At 42.6% G+C, this 20,120-nt stretch overlaps 1 protein-coding gene across 1 annotated transcript in view; it reads right to left on the minus strand.

Annotated features, from left to right (window-relative positions):
• Positions 1-20,120, minus strand: part of EIF4G2 (eukaryotic translation initiation factor 4 gamma 2) — a 1,765,983-nt gene that overhangs the window by 1,006,613 nt on the left and 739,250 nt on the right. Inside the window, exon 9 of the mRNA XM_044059276.1 lies at positions 9,104-9,708. Coding sequence (XP_043915211.1) covers positions 9,104-9,708 — 605 coding nt within the window. The remainder of the gene's footprint in view (positions 1-9,103; positions 9,709-20,120) is intronic.

Below are 20,120 nucleotides of genomic sequence, written 5' to 3' on the forward strand. Positions count from 1 at the left end.
AAACAGAACCAAAATGGTCTTCTCCCCTGCCATGAACAAACTATAGAACAGAAGGAAGTAACTATTGCAGGAGAGGAAAAACCCAGGATGCAAAAAACTCCCTTACCAGCCTCAGTAAGAAGCTGAGATCCCTGAAAAAATCCTCCAAAGCTAGTTACAAAAATAAAATTGCCAAAGATTCCAAGGACAACCAGAAAGCATTCTATAGTTATGTCAATAATCTAAATGGCAATGCTCAGACCTGCTTTGAGCTACAATAGAATGGTATTAAATATACTGATCCCCAAGGATATTGCCAATATTCTGGCAGATCAGTTCAGTGCAAACGTCATCCCCCTCTCACCTCCTAAAGGGCACTGCCAGCCACTCAGGTAAAAAAGAAACGCACTCTCCAAAGCCAAGAATACAGCATCCATGGGACCAGACATCCCGGGCTGTGTACTACATGAACTGGCACCTCACTGAAGTTTAATGTTTAATAATAGCCTCACCTCAAGCTTCTTGCCCAATGAGTGGCACACAGCTACAGTTATCCCACTCCACAAGGGGGGATCCATCTTGGATCCCGGGAACTATCGTCCCATCAGTCCGACAAGCCTGATCTGCAAAGCCATGGGATGCATTATCATGGAACTTATAAACAAAGGCCTTGGCAACCTTCAAACACTGGACCCCACCCAGTTTGGTTTCGTAAAGGGCCAATCTTTTCCCCTTAACCTGATTGCAACCAGTCTCCAGGGCCGTGGACGAGGGTACGGCGGTTACAGCCTATCTGGACCTCGCCAAGGTCTTCAACACCAGCCCCCACTCTGGAATCATAGATGAACTTACTAAGCTGGGCATTAATCCCTATGTCATTCGATGGGTTGCCAACTGGCTTACTGACAGGACCCACACTGTAGAAGTAGCAGACTCAAAATCCAGCTCCAGACAAGTACAGTACCTCAGGGTTCAGTCCAGGGACCGCTCTTGTTTGGCATCTACTTCCCTGATGTACAGGCCAGCACTAAGGCACTCTGGCTAACAAAGTTCGCAGTTGACTGCAAACTGGGAGCCATTATTGAATCCCCAAATTATGTGGATATTCTACAAAAGGGCCTTACAGAAACAGATGCTTGGTGCCAGAGCTATGGGCTCAAGCTCAATGCCAAGAAATATATAGTTATCCCTTTTGGAAAAAAACATGCACCCATGAATTACCACTTAAGTGGCAGTACACTAAACACTGAAAGTGTGATGAGGGATTTAGGGACACAAATGGACAGTGGTCTCACTTTCAATAACCACATAGAAGGATTTCCTGACTGTTGTGGCTATGTGGCACACCTCATCACCAAGGGCTTTTCATCCAGAAAAAAAGGAGGTCATTGTCCCACTGTACTCATCCCCCATTAGACCCATTACAGAGTACAACGGCCCACTTGGTATGTACCTCACAAGACATGTGCAACAACTGGAGAGGCCACAGAAATACCTCACAAAGAATCACTGGCCTAAAGCGGATGCCCTATGCGGACAGTCTAAAAAAACTCCAGCTATACTCTGTCACATATCGCCTACTTAGAGGTGATCTCTGCTTAACATACAAGGCCATGTCAAACCCAGTGCTGTTGGACATGCTACACTTAAAAGAAATCTAAGCTACATGCTCCAGGGATCTAAACCTAGTCATCACAATAAACAAAACACGCTGGAGAGATAGGTTCATGACCCAGAGACTCCCCATACTCTGGAAAAGACTTCCCACAGATGTCAAGCAGAGTGCCTCTTTGGCCCTCTTCAAAAGGAACCTTGACGATTAGATGGGAGATAGGAAATTCACCCCATGGATCACGTCAGTCGCTCTGCTAGACAGGGGACCAGGAAAGTAAATATTCTGGGAAGAAATAGCCAGGGAGTATTATGGCTAGGCTTGTATAGGCCCTAAGGGGACTGGACTTGGCTAAAATGGTGTTTGGTTAAGGCATGTACAGAGGACCATGTGGCAGTTTCCAGGATGCACTGTGTAGGAGATCCTTTTCAAAAATGCTGTAGGGGAAGCTTTTGTTCTTGAGTGGGCTCTGACTTTGCTAAATATCAGTTTACCATGATAAAAGAAACAGTTGGCAATCCATTTTTTTTTTTTTTTTTTAAACACTGGTTTTCCAGGTTTACGTTCTGCAAAACAAAACTGGTCAGATGAATTGGGGAATGTTGCTATGTAGACAGAATCTCTAGAGAGTGAGAATTCTCTGCCCCTCATTCTGTGGATTAGGAGAAAGTACAGAGATGAATAGATGTTTAAGAAGACTTCTAGCACCATCTTGGACAAGGAAGGGCTAGTTCTCAAGGTAATGCTGTCCCTGTGGAAAATGAAGCGTTCTTTGTACATTAGGGCTTGCCGCTCAGAGATATGCATGGCTAAGACGAGTGCCAGCAGCAAGGCAGCTTTCCATGTACCCAATTTGAAGAGTGTTGAGGCCAATGACCCAAAGGACAGTTGTTTTAACTTCTCCAGCAAATAATTGAAGCACTAGGAGAGCAGGGTCACGTCTCGGTGGCCTAAGATGCAGGACTAACTCATTCACTCCAATAGAGCTGAGGAACTTTGCACTGTAACTTCCAATGGGCAGAGCCTAAGCCTTTTGACAGTATCAAACTATGCCCTCACATTTTAAACAAATGTTCAAATCTTTGGAACCATAGGAGCTACTAAAGTATAAACAGCAAACTTCAGCAGAAATTTTTACAGTGGTAGTATTTTTTTAGGTTCAAGGTCTTAAACTGAATTTTAAGAGTCACAGTAAACACTACTACAATTGTAATAGACAACTTAAAATATTTCAGTAATTACAGAAGTTAAACTGTCAGCAACTTTTTGTTCATCTAGCTGAAAACTTTGAGACTACGGAGTTTTGCCTTGCAGATAGCAGGGTTTTCGTGGCCACTAGTCTGAAGTAGGTTGCCAATTTGTTTCTCTGGCATGAGGAAAGCCATCTGAGAAGTTGTATTCAAGCTTGCTCCCAGGAATATAATTTGATGACAGGGTAGAGTTAGCACCCTTTGTACAAAGGCCAGATGATTCAAAAGTATGTCCTGGCTTTCTGCCTGAATTAGACAATCGTCCAGGTATGGGTATATTTGAATATACTTTTGCCCACAAAATGCAATGACTAGGCACTTTGTGAATACCCTGAGCGCAGTAGGTAAGCCAAAGGGCAGTGCAGAGAACTGATAGTGCGTGTAGCCTGCTTTGAAGTGAAGGTATCCTACTGCAAGACTCCCTGACTGGGATGTGCAGGTATGCTTCCTTTAAAGGACAACCGCACCCTCAGACTCAAAAAACATTTATTCCATCACGTTTTGGTGTTTCCTACATTTTAACAGCACTCTGGGACTATTTAGAGCTTTTTAGATATTTTTATATGCAATTTCTGACTCTGACCACATGGGGGCTGGCATTTTGAAATAATTCAGACTGTTTACTCTGCCTCTAAGTATCCCAGAATGCATTGTTGGTCTCCAAAAAATTGCATCAGATCTGCCACGTTTTCCCTTAAGCTGCTGTCACTTCATTGACTTAACAGGCATTCACTGCTGTCTTAAAACTCCCCTACTTTTGGTTAAAATGTTATCATACTTCAAACACAAGTAGTGCAAATGCTACAGAACGAAACTGAAAAGTGCCTTTTATTGCTTTTGTTTCTTAGAAATGCTAACTTGCTTACTTTTGTGAAGGCTGAAATCTAGTTCTTCAAGGCATCTCCCCTCCCACTTCACACCTACCTTCCCTAGCTGTCACCCATTATCTGCATGTGATTGACAGCTCACAGCAGGTGACTAGAGTAATGTACTGTTTTCTTATCAGCCTTTCCCTCCTTACAGTGGGACACTTTTTGTCGCACTCCTCCGGTCAAATTTAGAACCAAGCTACATAGCACTGGAAATAATCACCGTTTTGCAAAGCATCAAACTCCCAGTTATTTTTCCTTCCCGTTTGATTAAATAGCTAACAAATGACACACTATAAACATAAAATATTTCAGAGACTTGCATGACAGCACCAACATGCTTTTTTAAGACACAATTTAAAAAATTACGGTATTGCATACTACTTGTAATCTGATGTAGTGTTGTCAATTAATTGTGACAGACATCTGCTTCTTATGTAAAAACATGCAATTAATGTATACGCATAGTTATTGCAAATTTATGCACTTAGTTTTTGCAGCTGTTACTGTGCTTCTGCCTGTACTCTGTCACATATCGGTAGGGCAATGTAAAGCAATATGACAATACAAAAACAAAGTTTACAAAATTTAGAAATTACATCCAAAAATGAGACTCACCCACTCTCACTCACCACCCACCTACACTCACCCCACTCACCACCCATCCGCACCCACCCCACCCACCTGCACCTACTCACCACACTCGCTCACCCTCGCTCACACACCACACTCGCTCACCCTCGCTCACACACCACACTCGCTCACCCTCGCTCACACACCACACTCGCTCACCCTCGCTCACACCACCTCGCTCACACACCACACTCGCTCACCTCACACACACCACACTCGCTCACCCTCGCTCACACACCACACTCGCTCACCCTCGCTCACACACCACACTCGCTCAGCTCACACACCACACTCGCTCAGCTCACACACCACACTCGCTCAGCTCACACACCACACTCGCTCAGCTCACACACACACCCTTTCACACACATAACCACAAGTTTGTTTGGCAACACCAAGAATGACCCCAGGCCTTCGTCCGAGGAATATACGAGTAATTATGTACTTTGGCTGTGCAGACATCAGTAACAGAATCATATGCCTACACAGATCTTACACATCAAGCCGCTCCATTCAAATTGTACATGAAATGCACCCATTGAACAGTTTTCCACCTACAACATTATTAAAGTACTTTAATCCAACACTAGCGAGCCCTACTTTACACAGCCCAGTAAACCTGTCCACAGATTCGGCTTCTACAGCACAGTCCAATAAACTGTCTACTGTACATTAGTGTTAATAAAGGAATTTCCAGTTCTTATCAGCATAACCACATACACAATCTTCCACCTCAGACCTTTCATGAAAGATGTTCTATTTTTAAACTTTCATCATTCCCACTTTAGGGGACTTGCATAAATCCCAGCAAAAAGGAGACCTATAAACTGCAATCACCCTGATCCAAATCCATCCAAACATGGCTGCAAAACTAAAGGTGTTACGGTTTTGAGGGGAGGGTTAAGCAACCATGCCCACACCACCTGGGAACAATCACATTCTTCCTGTCTTTATAACTATACAGTTCCACAACCACAGGGAAAAAATTACCCCGCAAAGGCGCACCGGTACCTAATGGAATTAAGTGACAATTCAACACTAAATCATAAATCACAAAACAGACTATCAATTCAATATATGAAGAACATACAAGTATAGTGTATTTAATGTTGCATCTAACTACCAGATTGTGCTGGGACAGCTTTAGAGATAAAAGTGGTTTTGTAAAATTCAGCAGATACTGGCAGAGTGCCCTTTATCACACAAACGTGCACACACTTGCCCCTTATCACACAGACACAAAGTTTGTTTGGCAACAGCTAAAATGACCCAAGGGCTTCTTCCTTCTGATAGCAGTCTGTTAACTATAGGTTCATAGGTTGGTACTAGGCTATCGGCCCTGGGGCTTATACAAGCATAGCCATAACAATTCCCTGGCTATTACTTCCACACTATTTTCTACCCTGGACCCCTGTCTAGCAGGGTGAGTGACGTGATCCCCGGGGTTAATTTCTTTCTCCCATCCAATCGTCAATGTTCTGTTTGAAAAGTGCCAAAGAGGCGGTCTGCTTGACATGTACGGACAGTCTATTCCAGAGTCTGGGCAGACTCTGTGTCAGGAACCTATCCCTCCAGCATTTGTTTATTGTGATGACAAGGTTTAGATCCCTGGAGCGTGTAGCTCTGAGGGATTGGGATTTCTTTAAGTGTAGCATGTCCCAGAATGGGTACATGTTTTTTCCCAAAGGGGATACCTATACATTTCTTGGCACCGAGCTTGAGACCATGGCTCTGGCACCAAGCATCTGTTTCTGTAAGGCCCTTTTCTAGAGTATCCACAACATTTGGGGATTCAATAATGGCTCCCAGTTTGCAGTCATCTGTGAACTTTGTTAGCCAGAATCCCTTAGTGCTGGCCTGTACTTCAGAGAAGTAGATGCCAAACAAGAGCGGTCCCAGGACTGACCCCTAAGGTACTCTGACTTGTCAGAAGCTGGATTTTGAGTGGGCTACTTTTACAGCGTGGGTTCTGTCAGTAAGCCAGTTGGCAACCCATCGAGTGATGTAGGGATTAATGCCCAGCTTAGTAAGCATTCATACAGATACACACACACACACACACACACACACACACACACACACACACACACACACACACTTGCCCCTTGCTTGCATTCACACACACTTGCCCCTTGCTTGTAGTCACACACACACACACACACACACACACACACACACACACACACTTGCCCCTTGCTTGTATTTACACACACACTTGCCCCTTGCTTGCATTCACACACACACACACACACACACACACACACACACACACACACACACACACACACACACACACACACACACACACACACACACACACACACACACACTTGCCCCTTGCTTGCATTCACACACAGACACACACACACACACTTGCCCCTTTGCTTGCATTCACACACATCACTAATACTGCCTAAACGAAAAAATGAACTGCAGACCTGCTGGCAAAAAAACCAAGTAAACCAGAAGCCTTTAGGGTTGCCACCTTCACACACACCACACACTTGCCACCAGTAACCACACACACACACACACACACACACACATTTGCCCCTTGCTTGCATTCACATACACAGACACACAGACACACACACGCCTGCTTTGCTATGCTTTTCTGTAAGAAACTCCGATAGTCTGTTTCCTTTTTGAAACAGAATACCGGGAGTTGTACAGTGTTTCGGAACCGGAGAATCAGCCTGATAGTCCGAAAACCAAGTGGCAAGCCAAAAATGTAGTGCTTTCATCCACTGTTTAATACGTGAACTTCCTCAGAAACATTTTCAAATGATTTCCAGTTCCTTAAATAACTTACTAAACAAGAAATGACATCATGACCATCAAACTGAAAAAATAACAAATGTGATTTTCTACAAAAATGAAGTATTGTCATAATAACAAAAAAAAATAAATATATATATATATATATATATATATATATATATACAAATGAATGTATATACACATATATACACATACATATGTATAAATGCAAAAATACAGTCATAAAAGTGCAGTGTAAATTCATGCTGTGTGAATAGCGTAATAATCAACTTGAGCATATGAAATGCGTATCCAAAGAACTCTCACACGTAGACACAACAATCACATGCATACACACACCCGCACACACATATGGACATATAGACATGTACCCCTCCCCCCACACACACATAGGACCAAACAGTCACTATGAAAATATAAAATACACATGTGAAAAAATATGTATAAATATCGTAAAAAATATATGACAATATAAAAATAATGATGATATATACACACAAGTACATACACCAAAATGTATATAAAAAATATGTATATATATATATATATATATATATATATATATATATATATATATATATGAATAATGTAAATCATATCATGTCTCTGAAGGGAATCAGAGTGATATGAACAAGTATGTGTACACACATGTACACCTCACACAAAACATACATGTATCACATGCATATGGGTCACACCTATCTATATTTCAAAAAACATTTTAAATTAATATAATCATTGAGGCCAGGCAACCTATCAGCCCCCAACAATAGTTGCCACAATGTCTCCTTGCATTCCAAGACATTGTTTAAATCTCCTCCAAATTCACTAGTGTTGATTTTTTCCAAAACTGAAAAGTGAAATTTCTTAAAATCTCTAATGTTAAAGAATATTTGGCCAAAGAATTAAACTGATCTTTGTTTTTTGTAGCCAAACTGTGCTCGTAGATTCTTCTTTTTAGAAGCCTTTTAGTTTTTCCTGTGTAATAATGTTCACATGAAACACAATTGGCGATGTAAACAACATAATCGGAATTACAATTGTAATAACTCTTGGACCAAATGGTGTAATTAAGAGATTTTATGAATACACTGGTACTGTTACTAATAAATCTATACTGCCTACAGTTATTGCATGCATAAGTACCCCTCTTAATACTGGCTGCTCTTGTCATGTCCTGATATCTATAATGATCCATCTCCAGCATAGATTTTAAATTTTTAACTCTTTTGTAAGTGAAAGTGGGTTTCATCCCTGAAGTACCAACCAAATCTTTATTTCCTAATATCATTTTCCAATTGTTAACGATGATGTCCCTGATGAACCACATTTCGTCAACAATCGGTAAAGGGAATGCTAGGTGGTAACTACTGGTATTCTCTAAAACTTTGGAACCAGTACTTAAACCTGACTAGAAAGAAGAATCGGTTTAGCAGCCCCCTTCCTTAAAGAAATGACCTCTTTCTCTTTTAATTCAGTTTAATGCGTAACCTCTATACAAGAATAGTGACCTTAAAAATCCTACTTCACTTTGAAATACATCATCATCAGTGGTGAGCCTACTCAAATTATCTGGCCCTTCACTACTCCTTTTTTCATGTGTAGGATGTAAACTGTCCTTGTGTAAATACTGGTTCGCAAAAACCTCTTTCCTATATATTTGACTTTTCAATGAGCTATTAACTGTATCTATACTAAGGAGGACATCAAGAAAGGTTATCCCCAAAACCACTCAATTTGAAGACCAAGAAGTCAGTACTGTGATTCAAATCTGTCACCAAGTCCGAAAATTCTTCAAAAGTGCCAATCCACAAAAAAAAGTAAATCATCAATAAATCTAAAATATGCAAGTGCCCTATTGAAAAGATGACATTTAACCAAAAATTTAAGCTCCCAATCTGCCATAACCAAATTGGCAAAAGCTGGTGCCACCCTCGCTCCCATTGCTACTCCTGAAATCTGTTGATAAATATGTTTACCAAATCTGAAGAAATTATTCTCTAGGACCAACTCCATTAGATCACAAATGGTGCTAACCTTGTGATTCTCAACATCAGAATATAAAGTCAGGTATTCCCTCAAATATTCTAATCCTTCTGTTTGCTTGATAGCAGTATATAAGGACTTGACGTCAAGAGTAGCAAAGCTGACAGAACTAGATGAAACATCAATATTCCTTAGTTCTTCCAATAAATGCCAGGAATCTCCAATGTAAAATCTAGTTCTCTGTACAATAGGATTCAGAATATAGTCAAGCCAAATAGATATATTCTCAGTTTTGGAATGCTTTGCGGAAATAATAGGTCTAAAAGGTGGGTTATGCTGGTCAACATGTAATTTTGGAATACCAAATAATGTAGCCAATTTTGGGTGTTCGACCAACAAATATTCATAACTCTGATGATCTAATTCTCCTTGGCTAAACATGTCAAACAACAGTGTATCAACTCGTTGAAAACTTTTAACAACATTGACACTAGTCACTTTGTATGTCTCACTGTCACTTAACATGTCTATCATAGATTCATTATATTGAATGGTATCCATGACCACAATTTTACCCCCTTTGTCGGCCTTCATTGTTCTAATATCAGAATTTTTGCATAAATTTTGCAAAGCTCCCTTTTCTCAGGAACTTAGATTGTCATCACTTACATAACCTGTCATCCTGCGAAACTCATTTTCACACTGATTTTGAAACATTTGCAAAGTAGTATGCAGTAGGGGGTTAAAAGGACTAGTTTTTTTCGGCCCAGTCATGGAAGGAGTTTGAACAGTGACCAACACATCATGAATTATATACTGTAGGTTCAATGCTGATAAAGCAATTTCAATGTCCATAACTGAAAAATCTGGCACGGTACAATTAACACCACTAAAGCTACTGATGTGTGACAGTAAGACAATCGAGCAAACCTGAGCGAACGGTCAGTTCGTACAAGACCAGTGTTATTGCAAAATATTAATGCTAATAATACATATAAGTGGAAACAAATGGGTGCCGCTGATGAAATTATATAGTATTCTCCATTCATAACGAATGCTCCTGCTACGCTGACTCAGCAGAAAGTACAGTTGTGTACCTACCGTACATGTAGATGTTAGAGTGTATTCACTGTTGCAGTCATTACTCTTGGGTTATCCTGCTGGCAGGCTACCTGCAGTCGGCCTGAATTCCAAAGTCTTGGTCCGGCGTCCGTTGCTGTCACCTCTTCCCTGACGTCAGTGCGCCAGGGGTATAAAAGATGCAGCAGACGCCATTTTCTTCAGTTTTTCTCGCCTCGCATGTCAGATGCCCCCAAAAGGGTAGGCTAAAAATTATGCCAATAAACATGCATGCACCAAGGTAATCATTTCCTTCATCTACAAGGAAATACACCACATAGGTTGCATAGAATAGAGAAGTACAGATAAGACCAAGCAAAAGAAAGGGGGATGGTGGGAGGGTAACCTGGACTGCAACAGTGAATACACTCGAACATCTTCAGTTATGGTAGGTACACAACTGTACTATGTTCATAGTGTTTCACTGTTGCAGTCATTACTCTTGGGTTTAATCCCAAAGCCGAGGATGGGTGGCTGGGGCTAAATAGGATTAGGAGAGGCTATGAGGCCCTGCAGAAATGCAGTGGCAAAACCTGCTCTGGATTTAGAGAGGTAAGTGGTAGTGCTTTGTAAAGGTGTGCATCGAACTCCAAGTTCCAGCCTCTAACATGTCTTTGGTTGGTACTCCTCTGAGGAAGGCTGCTGCTCTGGTTGAATGTGGCCTAATGTCCTTAGGCACTGATTTGCCATGTTGTAAATTGCAGAAACGAATGCAATGGCCAATCCATTTTGAAATAGTCTGTTTTGAGATGGCCTTTCCTTGTGATCCTGCAGCATATGCCGCTAAAAGTTGCTCAGTCTTTCTGAAAGCTTTAGTTCTGTCCAAGTAGAAGCGTAGCTGTCTGTGTATGTCCAAATAATGCAGAAGTCTCTCACCCTTGTTCTGTGGGTTTGGATAAAAGGTAGGCAAGTGAATGGTTTGGTTAAGGGCCACACTGGACGCCACCTTAGGCATAAATGTCGGGTTTGTCCTAAGAGAAACCCTGTCTGGATGGAAAATGTTAAAGGTTCCACAGCCATGAGTGCCTGTAACTCAGAGACTCATCTTGCAGAGGTTATTGCTAGGAGCAGAGCAATTTTCCAGGATAAGAATTTTATATCCGCTGTTGAGGCTGGTTCAAAAGAAGGCAGTGTGAGTTTTTCCAAGACATAATTGAGGACCCATGCAGGTATTGGTGCTCTCCTTGGAGGTCTTATGTTTTTGACCCCTCTGAGGTACTGCCTTATTAACGAATAAGAAAAGATAGGTGGTTCCGTATTGTAATGGGCTGAAATGGCAGAGGCATGGATCTTAATTGATGAAAAGGATAGGCCTCTGTCCAGCATCTCAGTTAAGTATTGTAAAATCTGAGGAATGTTTGCAACAAACGTGTCAATTCCTTCTGCCTGGTTCCAAGCATAGAATCTCTTCCATTTTTCTGAACATTTTCTGGTACTGGGCCTCCTGGCCTCCAAAATAACATTCATCACAGCTTTGGAGAGAGGAGTGTTCTGAATTATCACATTATCCGCCATGCTGCCAGATTTAAGGTCCTGAGTTGGCTGTGCAGGATCTGACTGTTTTGTTGGGTCAGTAAGTGAGGAATTTGAGGCAATGTCCAGGCTGGACCTTGAGACAAGTTCTTTAGGATTGGGTACCAGTGCTGGCATGGCCAGTATCATTTTTGGCTTCTCTTGTCTAACCTTTAGGAATATCTCGGGGAGGATAGGCAGTGGAGGAAAGGCATATACTGTTAGGTTCTTCCAGATGAAGGATAATGCATCCACTTTCCATGCTTGCTTGTGATAAGTCCTTGTGCAGAATCTCTGTAGTTGGCAGTTGTGAGGGGAGGCAAACAGATCTATGTCTGGGCATCCCCATTTCCTTGTTATGCTGAAGACTTGTGGATCCAGTTTCCACTCGTGGGAATCCATGAGGTTTCTGCTTAGTCTGCCCGAGTATTTATCTTTCCTAGCAGAAATTGTGCTTGCAGGGAACTTGACAAGTCAATGCTGTGTCCCACAAAGTCATGGCTTGTCTGTAGAGGGGGTAGGAATGTGCGCCTCCCTGCTTGTTTGTGTACCACATGACTGTAGTATTGTCCGTCTTTATCAGTAGTTGTCCTGGATGAAGTAGATCCTTGAAAGCTGTCATGGCATTTTGAACAGCTAGCATCTCTTTTTGATTGATATGAAGATGCATCTGGCTTGCGGGCCATGTGCCCTGAATACATTTTTCTGCCATGTGGGCCCCGCAGGAATAACCTGATGCATCCGTTGTTAGTGTCTGCCTGGCTGTGGGTAAAGTGAATGGCTGTCCCTTGTTGTGGTGACAGGCCTGTACCCACCATCGAAACTTCTGTTGCAGGCAGGGAATGAGGGTAATTAATGTTTCCAGGCTGTGGCAATGTTGAGTCCAAACACTTTTTAGATACCACTGTAGTTTCCTCATATGCGGTCTGGCATATGGAATTAGCAGGATGCAGGATGCCATGAAGCTCAAAGCCTGCAGATTTTTTCTTGCAGATAACTGGGTCTTTGTTGCAAACATTTTGAAGTAAGAAGTCCGTTGCCTTTGTCTGGCATGAGATAAGCCATCTGGGCAGTTGTATTTAAGCTTGCACCCAGGAATATTCTCTTGAGAGGGTACTAGTTTTAATTTATTTTCATTTACTGTGTACCCTAGGCAAATTAGTAATCTTTTTACAAACGCCAGATGCTTTAGTAGAATGTCCTTGTTCTCTGCTTGAATAAGGCAGTCATCCAAGTAAGGATATATTTGAATTCCTCTTTGTCTGCAAAATGCAATTACTGGTGCCAGGCATTTTGTGAAGACCCTGGGCGCAGTACATAAGCCAAAGGGCAGTGCAGAGAATTGGTAGTGCATTGAGCCAGCTATGAATCTGAGGTATCTTCTGCAAGATTGTCTGATTGGGACATGCAGGTATGCCTCTTTTAGGTCCAAAGTTACAAGCCAAGCCTTCTTGCCCAGCATGGGCAGAAGCTGCTACGGAGTCAACATTTTGAATTTTGGAACGTCCAGAAATGTGTTTAGAATAGACAGGTCCAGTATTGTTCTCCAGACTTTGTCCTTTCTGGGTACCAAGAAAAGTCTCGAGTAAAATCCTTGTCCCTGCTCTTGCTGTGGTACTCGCTGAATGTCCCTCGTGTCCATGAGGGATGAAACTGGCTTTTGTGCCTCTGCCCATTGATTGTATGGCAGGTCTGTCATACCTTTTGCCCTTGGCAGGGTGTGAAAGTGGAATCTGTAAGCCCTGAGACACTATATTCAAGACCCATTTGTCCTGGGTGATCCGCCAATTTTGTGAAAAAAGTGCTAGTTTTCCTGCTAAGGGGGCTGCCAAAAGATAAGTGCTTGGTGCTGGCAGAGGAAAGTCATTGGGACTGTTTCCTGTGTAGCTGTGATTTGCCTTCTCCGCTTTTGGAGGTAGAAGCACCCCATTGTTTAGGCCTGTATGAGCCTTGGGGCTGGGGATCTGCCTCTGGGGCGTCTGTATCTGCCTCTTTGTGGCCTGTCTGACACTGGAAAGGACCAATTCTTTGTGGGCCAGTTCCTGCTAAATCTGGGTGGCTGCACCTGTAAGAAATCCTTAACTGTCTGCATAGACTTTGCTTTGTCCTCCATTTTCTTCAACACCTCCTTTGCTTTAACACCAAAGTATCATGCTGTAATGGAGCATCTAATAATTTTGCTTTAACATGATCAGGCAGATTCTGTTCCTTTAACCAAGCATGCCTCCTAATGACAGAACCCGTAACAGTGGTCCTGCAAGAGGCCTCCAGAGAATCAAAACCACATTGCAAAGTATGCCTTCCCACTTGTTCAGTTGCATGCAATAAATCCTGCATTTCCTTGTTTTCTGCACATTCAGAATTTGTTAATATTTTCTGTTTAAGCAGTGACATTAAGTATTGCTGATATTTAAGCATATGAAATTGACAATTTAAAGCCCTCTCAGCCAAGGTAGAAGTGTAAACCTTTTTCCCCCATCTGTCCAGTGCCCTTGAATCCCTATCAGAGGGGATAGGGTTTGTTGCAGTGGAAGCCTTGACTTTGGGACCCTGAGAAATAGTTTCTGGGCCAGCAGCAGGGTTTTTATAAAGAAATTCATGTGAATCTGGAACCCTGTAGTATCTGTCTGGCTTAACAGGTGCAGGGGGTAAAGAGTCAGGAGACAGGCCGGACTCTGAAAATTCTGAAAATACATAATCTACAATGTCTAAAACAGGGGGGACAGCAATAAGCCTGTGCTGAGGTAGTAAAGGAAAGTCTCTGAGCCTTTTCTTAGATTCTGAGTAGTCTTACCTCTCCCAGTGGAAGTGCTCCCTCATGGTATGCAGGGTTTCCCCAAAAGAATAATCCTCAGGAGAAGAGGCTGAAGGGATAGATTCTTCAGCAGCAGAATCCTTATAGGGAGGAAGAGAGTATTCCTGTTCAGAAGAGAGTCATAAACTATATCAGGCAGCGCAAAATAGGGCTAGAAGTGCATTGAAACAGGGGCTGTGTGTAGAATTAAATTTTTAATTCTCTACGAAGACTTACCTTACCAATGAAGCAAAAAATGCAGACGAAAATGCAGGAAATCCAAACTTTTCAGTCGTCCCTCAAACAAATGCAGTCGACAGGATACACGCACAATGAAAAGGAGTTCCACACACCACATGGATTTTATTAGGTTGAGTGGGCTGGGTAAGGCAGGTCTGACATCACAATATGGGAGGAACACTGGCTCTTCTATACAGCATGCAAATCAGGCGGGAATTACATCCACTTTGGGGGAGGAAACATCCCGATAGCTAGAGCAAGAGCAGATGGCAGATGTGACATCATAATTTCAGAGCCACTACAGGTTTTTCAAGTTGGTTTGCAAAGTGAAATAAAAACAGTATAGAAAGCTAGGAAGCAGAACAGGGAAAACAGTTGAGTGGGTTATTTTTTAAAGCTGCAAGGGTGATTTTAAGCTTTATCAAAGAACAGGGACTGGAAGAGTCAGCAGGTTGGGGAATCTGCTTTAATATCCTGTTGTTTTCCTTTAAATCGAGTGTTGCCAACCAGGCATCTTTTCCTAGCATAGGAAGCAACTGGTGAAGAGTCAGCATCTTGAATTTTGGAATCACCAAAAAGGTGTTTAGAGTAGACAGGCCCAGGATAGGACGCCATGAACTGTCTTTTCTGGGTACCATAAAAAGTCTCTGAGTAGAAACCTTGACCTTTTTCCTCTTCTGATACAGTCTAAATAGCCTTTATGCTTAAAAGAGAGAGTACCTGCTTTTGAGCCTCTGCTCACTGATTTGGGGGGTAGATCTGGCCAAGCGTTTGGGGTTGGTAACATGTGGAAGTGAATCTGTATCCTTGGGACACTGTTTAAAACCCATTTGTCCTGGGTAATGAGCTCCCAGTTTTTTGCATGTAGGGCAAATCTTTCCCCCCAAAGGGGCAGTCAGTTGAAAAGTGCTTCGAAATTTAAAAATGAAGTCATTGAGACAGTTTACCATAGGGGGGAGTTTTACTACTCCCAGATTTGGAAGAAGGGGGGCACCCCCACTGCTTAGTCCTGTGCGTACCCTGGGACTGAAGCCTGGGTGTTCTGCTGTATCTGGGTTTGGACTGAGAAGGCCTGGAAGAGTCAGGAAAGGACCAATTCTTAGAAGGCCAATGCCTACTAAATCTTGGAGATTGTACTTATAAGAAATCTTTAACAGTTTGCATAGATTTAACTTTTTCCTCCATCTTTTTAAGAACTTCTGCCTCATTGTCAAACATGCGGTCCTGACTTAAGGGAGCATCCAGTAATTTAGCTTTAACATGATCTGTCAAGGACTGCTCCTTAAGCCAAGCATGCCTTCTAAGTACAGACCTAGTGACAGCAGCCCTCCAAGATGCCTCTAGTGAATCAAAACCACATTGCAAAGTATGTTTTTCAACTTGTTTAGCAGAATTAAATCCTGTAAATCCTTATTTTCAGCACAATCAGGAATCAACACAATTTTCCGTTTAAGCAATCCAATAATATGCTGCTGATACTTTAACATATGAAACTGACAATTTATGGCCCTCGTGGCCAAAGTTGCAGAAGTATATACCTTCTTACCCCATCTATCCAGCACTCTGGAGTATCTATCAGAGGGGGTAGGATTTTTGGCAGCAGTAGCTTTCATGCCCTTGGGACCCCGTGAAACAGTCTCAGGATCCGCAGTAGGATTTTTGAAAAGGAACTTGAGAGTCAGGAACCCTGTAATATCTATCATGTTTTCTGAGAGCAGGAGGTAGGAATCAGGGACCAAACTAGATTCCGAAAAAGCATCATCAACCATGTCTAGCACAGGAGGGATAGCTAAAGGCCTGTGCTGGGGCAGGAGTAAGAAATCCCTAAGCCTCTTTTTAGAATCAGAGAACTCCTGACTTCCCAACGAAAATGCTCCCTAAGAATATGCAAGGTTTCACCAAAAGATAAATCCTCTGGGGGGCAGAGGGAAAGTACAGTTTTGTACCTACCATAAATGTAGATGTCCGAACTGGATAGCATCTGCAGTCATAACAAGTGGGTTGTCCTGTCGTCAGGCAGCCCTTCAGTCGGCCGGATTCCAAAGTCCGGGTCCGGCTTCGGCTGATGTCGCACTCCACCCGACGTCATCTCTGTTGGTCTTCGGGTATAAAGGCATCAGCCGACGCCATTTTCCTCAGTGTTTCTTGCCCCAGATGCCAGTAGCCCTCTTGCAGGCTAAAATTTGGGTAGATGCCAATGTTTTCAAATAGATAGAGGTAAACACAACAATAAGCATGTATGTACATATACACAAACAAATACACCATAAAGACTCCCCAACAGCTAGCTATTAGAAGGGTAAACACCCTAGGAGTACCACAGAGGGATGGAGGGAGGTAATCCTGACTGCAGATGCTATCCAGTTCGGACATCTACATTTATGGTAGGTACAAAACTGTACTATGTCCTTCATGGATGCATCTGCAGTCATAACAAGTGGGTAGAATACCATAGCCAACTAGGGAGGAGGATAAAGTAGATTATGGTGTGTTTAGGATCCCTTGCAGTACAGCAGTGGCAAACCCTGCTCGGGATCTGGAATATAGAGGCAAATTATAATGCTTGGCAAATGTATGCACGGAGGTCCAAGTAGCCGCCTCAATAATGTCTTTGGTTGCCACTCCTCGTAAGAAGGCTGTGGTAGTGGCTGTTGCTCTTGTAGAGTGAGGTCTTATGTTCTGTGGAATTGGTTTTCCATGGAAGGAGTAACAGAATTGTATGCAATTTCCTATCCATTTGGAGATTGTCTGTTTGAAATAGCTTTTCCTTCCCTTCCTGTTGCATAGGCTACAAAAAGTTGGTCAGTCTTTCTGCTATTTTTTGTTCTGTCCAAGTAGTAGCGTAGCTGTCTATGTACATCCAAGGTATGCAGTATTCTTTCCCTCTGTTTTGTGGGTTGGGAAAGAAGGTAGGTAGGTGGATTGCCTGGTTTAAAGATACTCTGGATACCACCTTAGGCATAAATGTAGGATTAGTCCTCATGGACACTCTATCTTGGTGGAAGATTAGGAAGGGTTGCACTGCCATTAAGGCCTGCAGTTCTGAAACCCTCCTTGCTGAAGTAATTGCCAGTAGGAAAGCAGTTTTCCATGACAGGTGTTGTAGGTCTGCTGTTGCTGCTGGTTCAAAGGGTGCTAGTGTCAACTTTTCTAGCACAAAGTTTAAATCCCAAGCTGGTAATGGTGGTTTCCTTGGAGGTTTTACATTCTTGATTCCTCTGAGGAATTGCCTGAGCAAAGGGAAAAAAACAGGTGTATCAAAGCTGTATTCTGCTGAAATAGCTGATGCATGTATCTTGATGGAGGAGTAGGACAGGCCTGAATGAAGAAGTTCGCCAGATACTCCAGAATGTTAGGCATATCTATGTTTGACACATCTTTTCCTCTTTCCGTACTCCAGATGACAAACCTTTTCCATTTTCCAGCATAGTTCCTTCTTGTTGAAGGTCTGCGTGCTTCAAGAATAATGTCTTTAACTCTTTGGGAAAGTTCTGGAATAGCTGCTGTTATGTGATGTTCCATGCAGTCAGTTGCAAGGTTTTAGTTTTGGATGTATGATGCTGTAGTTGTTCTGCGTTAACATCAAAGGCATCAGTGGAATTGTCCACATATTGTTCCGAGACATGCTCCTCAGTAGTGGGTACCAGTGTTGTCTTGGCCAGTTTGGAGCTATCAGGATTATCCTTGGACGTTCTTCCTTGATTTTCAGTAGTACCTTGTGTATCAAAGGAAGAGGCGGGAATGCATATGCTGTTAGGCCTTTCCAGTTGAAAGAGAGCGAATCCACTTTCCATGCTAATGGGTGGAATGTCCTTGTGCAGAATTTTTTGAGCTGGTGATTGAGAGGTGATGCGAATAGGTCTATCTGTGGCATTCCCCATTTCTTTGAGATGGTCTTGAAGATGTCCGTGAAGCTTCCATTCGTGGGCATCCGAGTGGTTCTGCTTAATATGTCTGCTAGGTATTGTCTTTCCTGGTACAAATATTGCCTGTAACTGGATGTTGTAGCTGAGTGCCAGGGTCCACAGCTCCAAGGTCATTCTGCATAGGGGGTATGAATGAGTGCCTCCCTGTTTGTTGATGTACCACATGACTGTGGTGTTGTCTGTCCTTATCAACTGGCCCTCTTTGAGAAATGGTTTGAACTTTTGGATTGCCAGTTTTACTGCCAGCATTTCTTTTAGGTTGATGTGCAGTTGAAGTTGATCCTGTGTCCACAATCCTTGCACGCATTTGTCCAGCATGTGGGCCCCCATCCTAGGTCTGAAGCATCTGTTGTGATGGTCTGGCTTGCTTGACATCTGCGAAAGGGTAGGCCTGGGTTTGACTGGCATGCCTGAGCCCACCATAGGAACTCCTGTTTTAAGCATGGAATTAGTGGGATTTCTGTTTCTAGACTGTGTCTGTGTTGGGACCATAAATTCTTTAGGTACCACTGTAGTTTTCTCATATGTAGTCTGGCAAATGGAACCAAGATTATGCATGATGCCATGAAGCCCAAGGCCTGCAGTACTTTTCTTGCTGTTAACTTGTTCAGTTTTGTTAGTGCCAAGAAGTATAGAGGAGTTCTTTTGTTTTTCTGTAGTCAGGAATGCCATTTGTTTTACTGTGTCCAATTCACCAAGAATGTCCTTGTTTGGGATGGTATCAGCCTTGACTTTTGTAAATTGACTGTGTATCCCAGTGCTTGTAGCAAGTAAATGACCCTTTGTAAATCTGTTGTCAGCTTGCTTTTGTTGTCCCCTTGTAGCAGGCAGTCGCCCAGGTATGGGTAAATTTGAATTCCTGAAGTCTGCAATGGCGATTACTGATGCCAGGCATTTTGTGAATACTCTGGGCAGTAGATAAGCCAAAAGGCAATGCTGAGAATTGATAGTGCTCTGATCCTGCAAGAAATCTGAGGTATCTTCTGCAGATTGGTCGAATGGGGACGTGCAGGTATGCCTCCTTGAGATCTAGAGTTACCAGCCAAGACTCCTTGCCCAGCATGGGAAGAAGTTGCTGTAGGGTCAGCATTTTGAATTTTGGGACAATGATGTATGTATTTAAGGTGGACAGGTCGAGAATTGGTCTCCAACTTTTTCCTTTCTTGGAACTAGGAATAGTCTGGAGTAGAACCCTTTCCTTGCTCTGCTGTTGGCACTCTTTCCACAGCTCTCATGTTTGCTAACTCCATTATCTGGTAGAGCCTCTGTTTTTGATTTGGAGGTAGATTTGGCATTCCTCTTTGACTGGAAAAGTGTGGAAGTGAAACCGTAACCTTGATCTATGGTTTGTAAAATCCACTTGTCCTTTGTTATGTAGTGCCAGTTCTTTGAAAATAAGGTTAACTTTCCGCCTAGAGG

Source organism: Protopterus annectens, chromosome 17.part0 (genome assembly GCF_019279795.1).
Source record: "Protopterus annectens isolate FY-2018-M chromosome 17.part0, PAN1.0, whole genome shotgun sequence".
Classification (NCBI taxonomy): Eukaryota; Metazoa; Chordata; order Ceratodontiformes; family Protopteridae; genus Protopterus; species Protopterus annectens.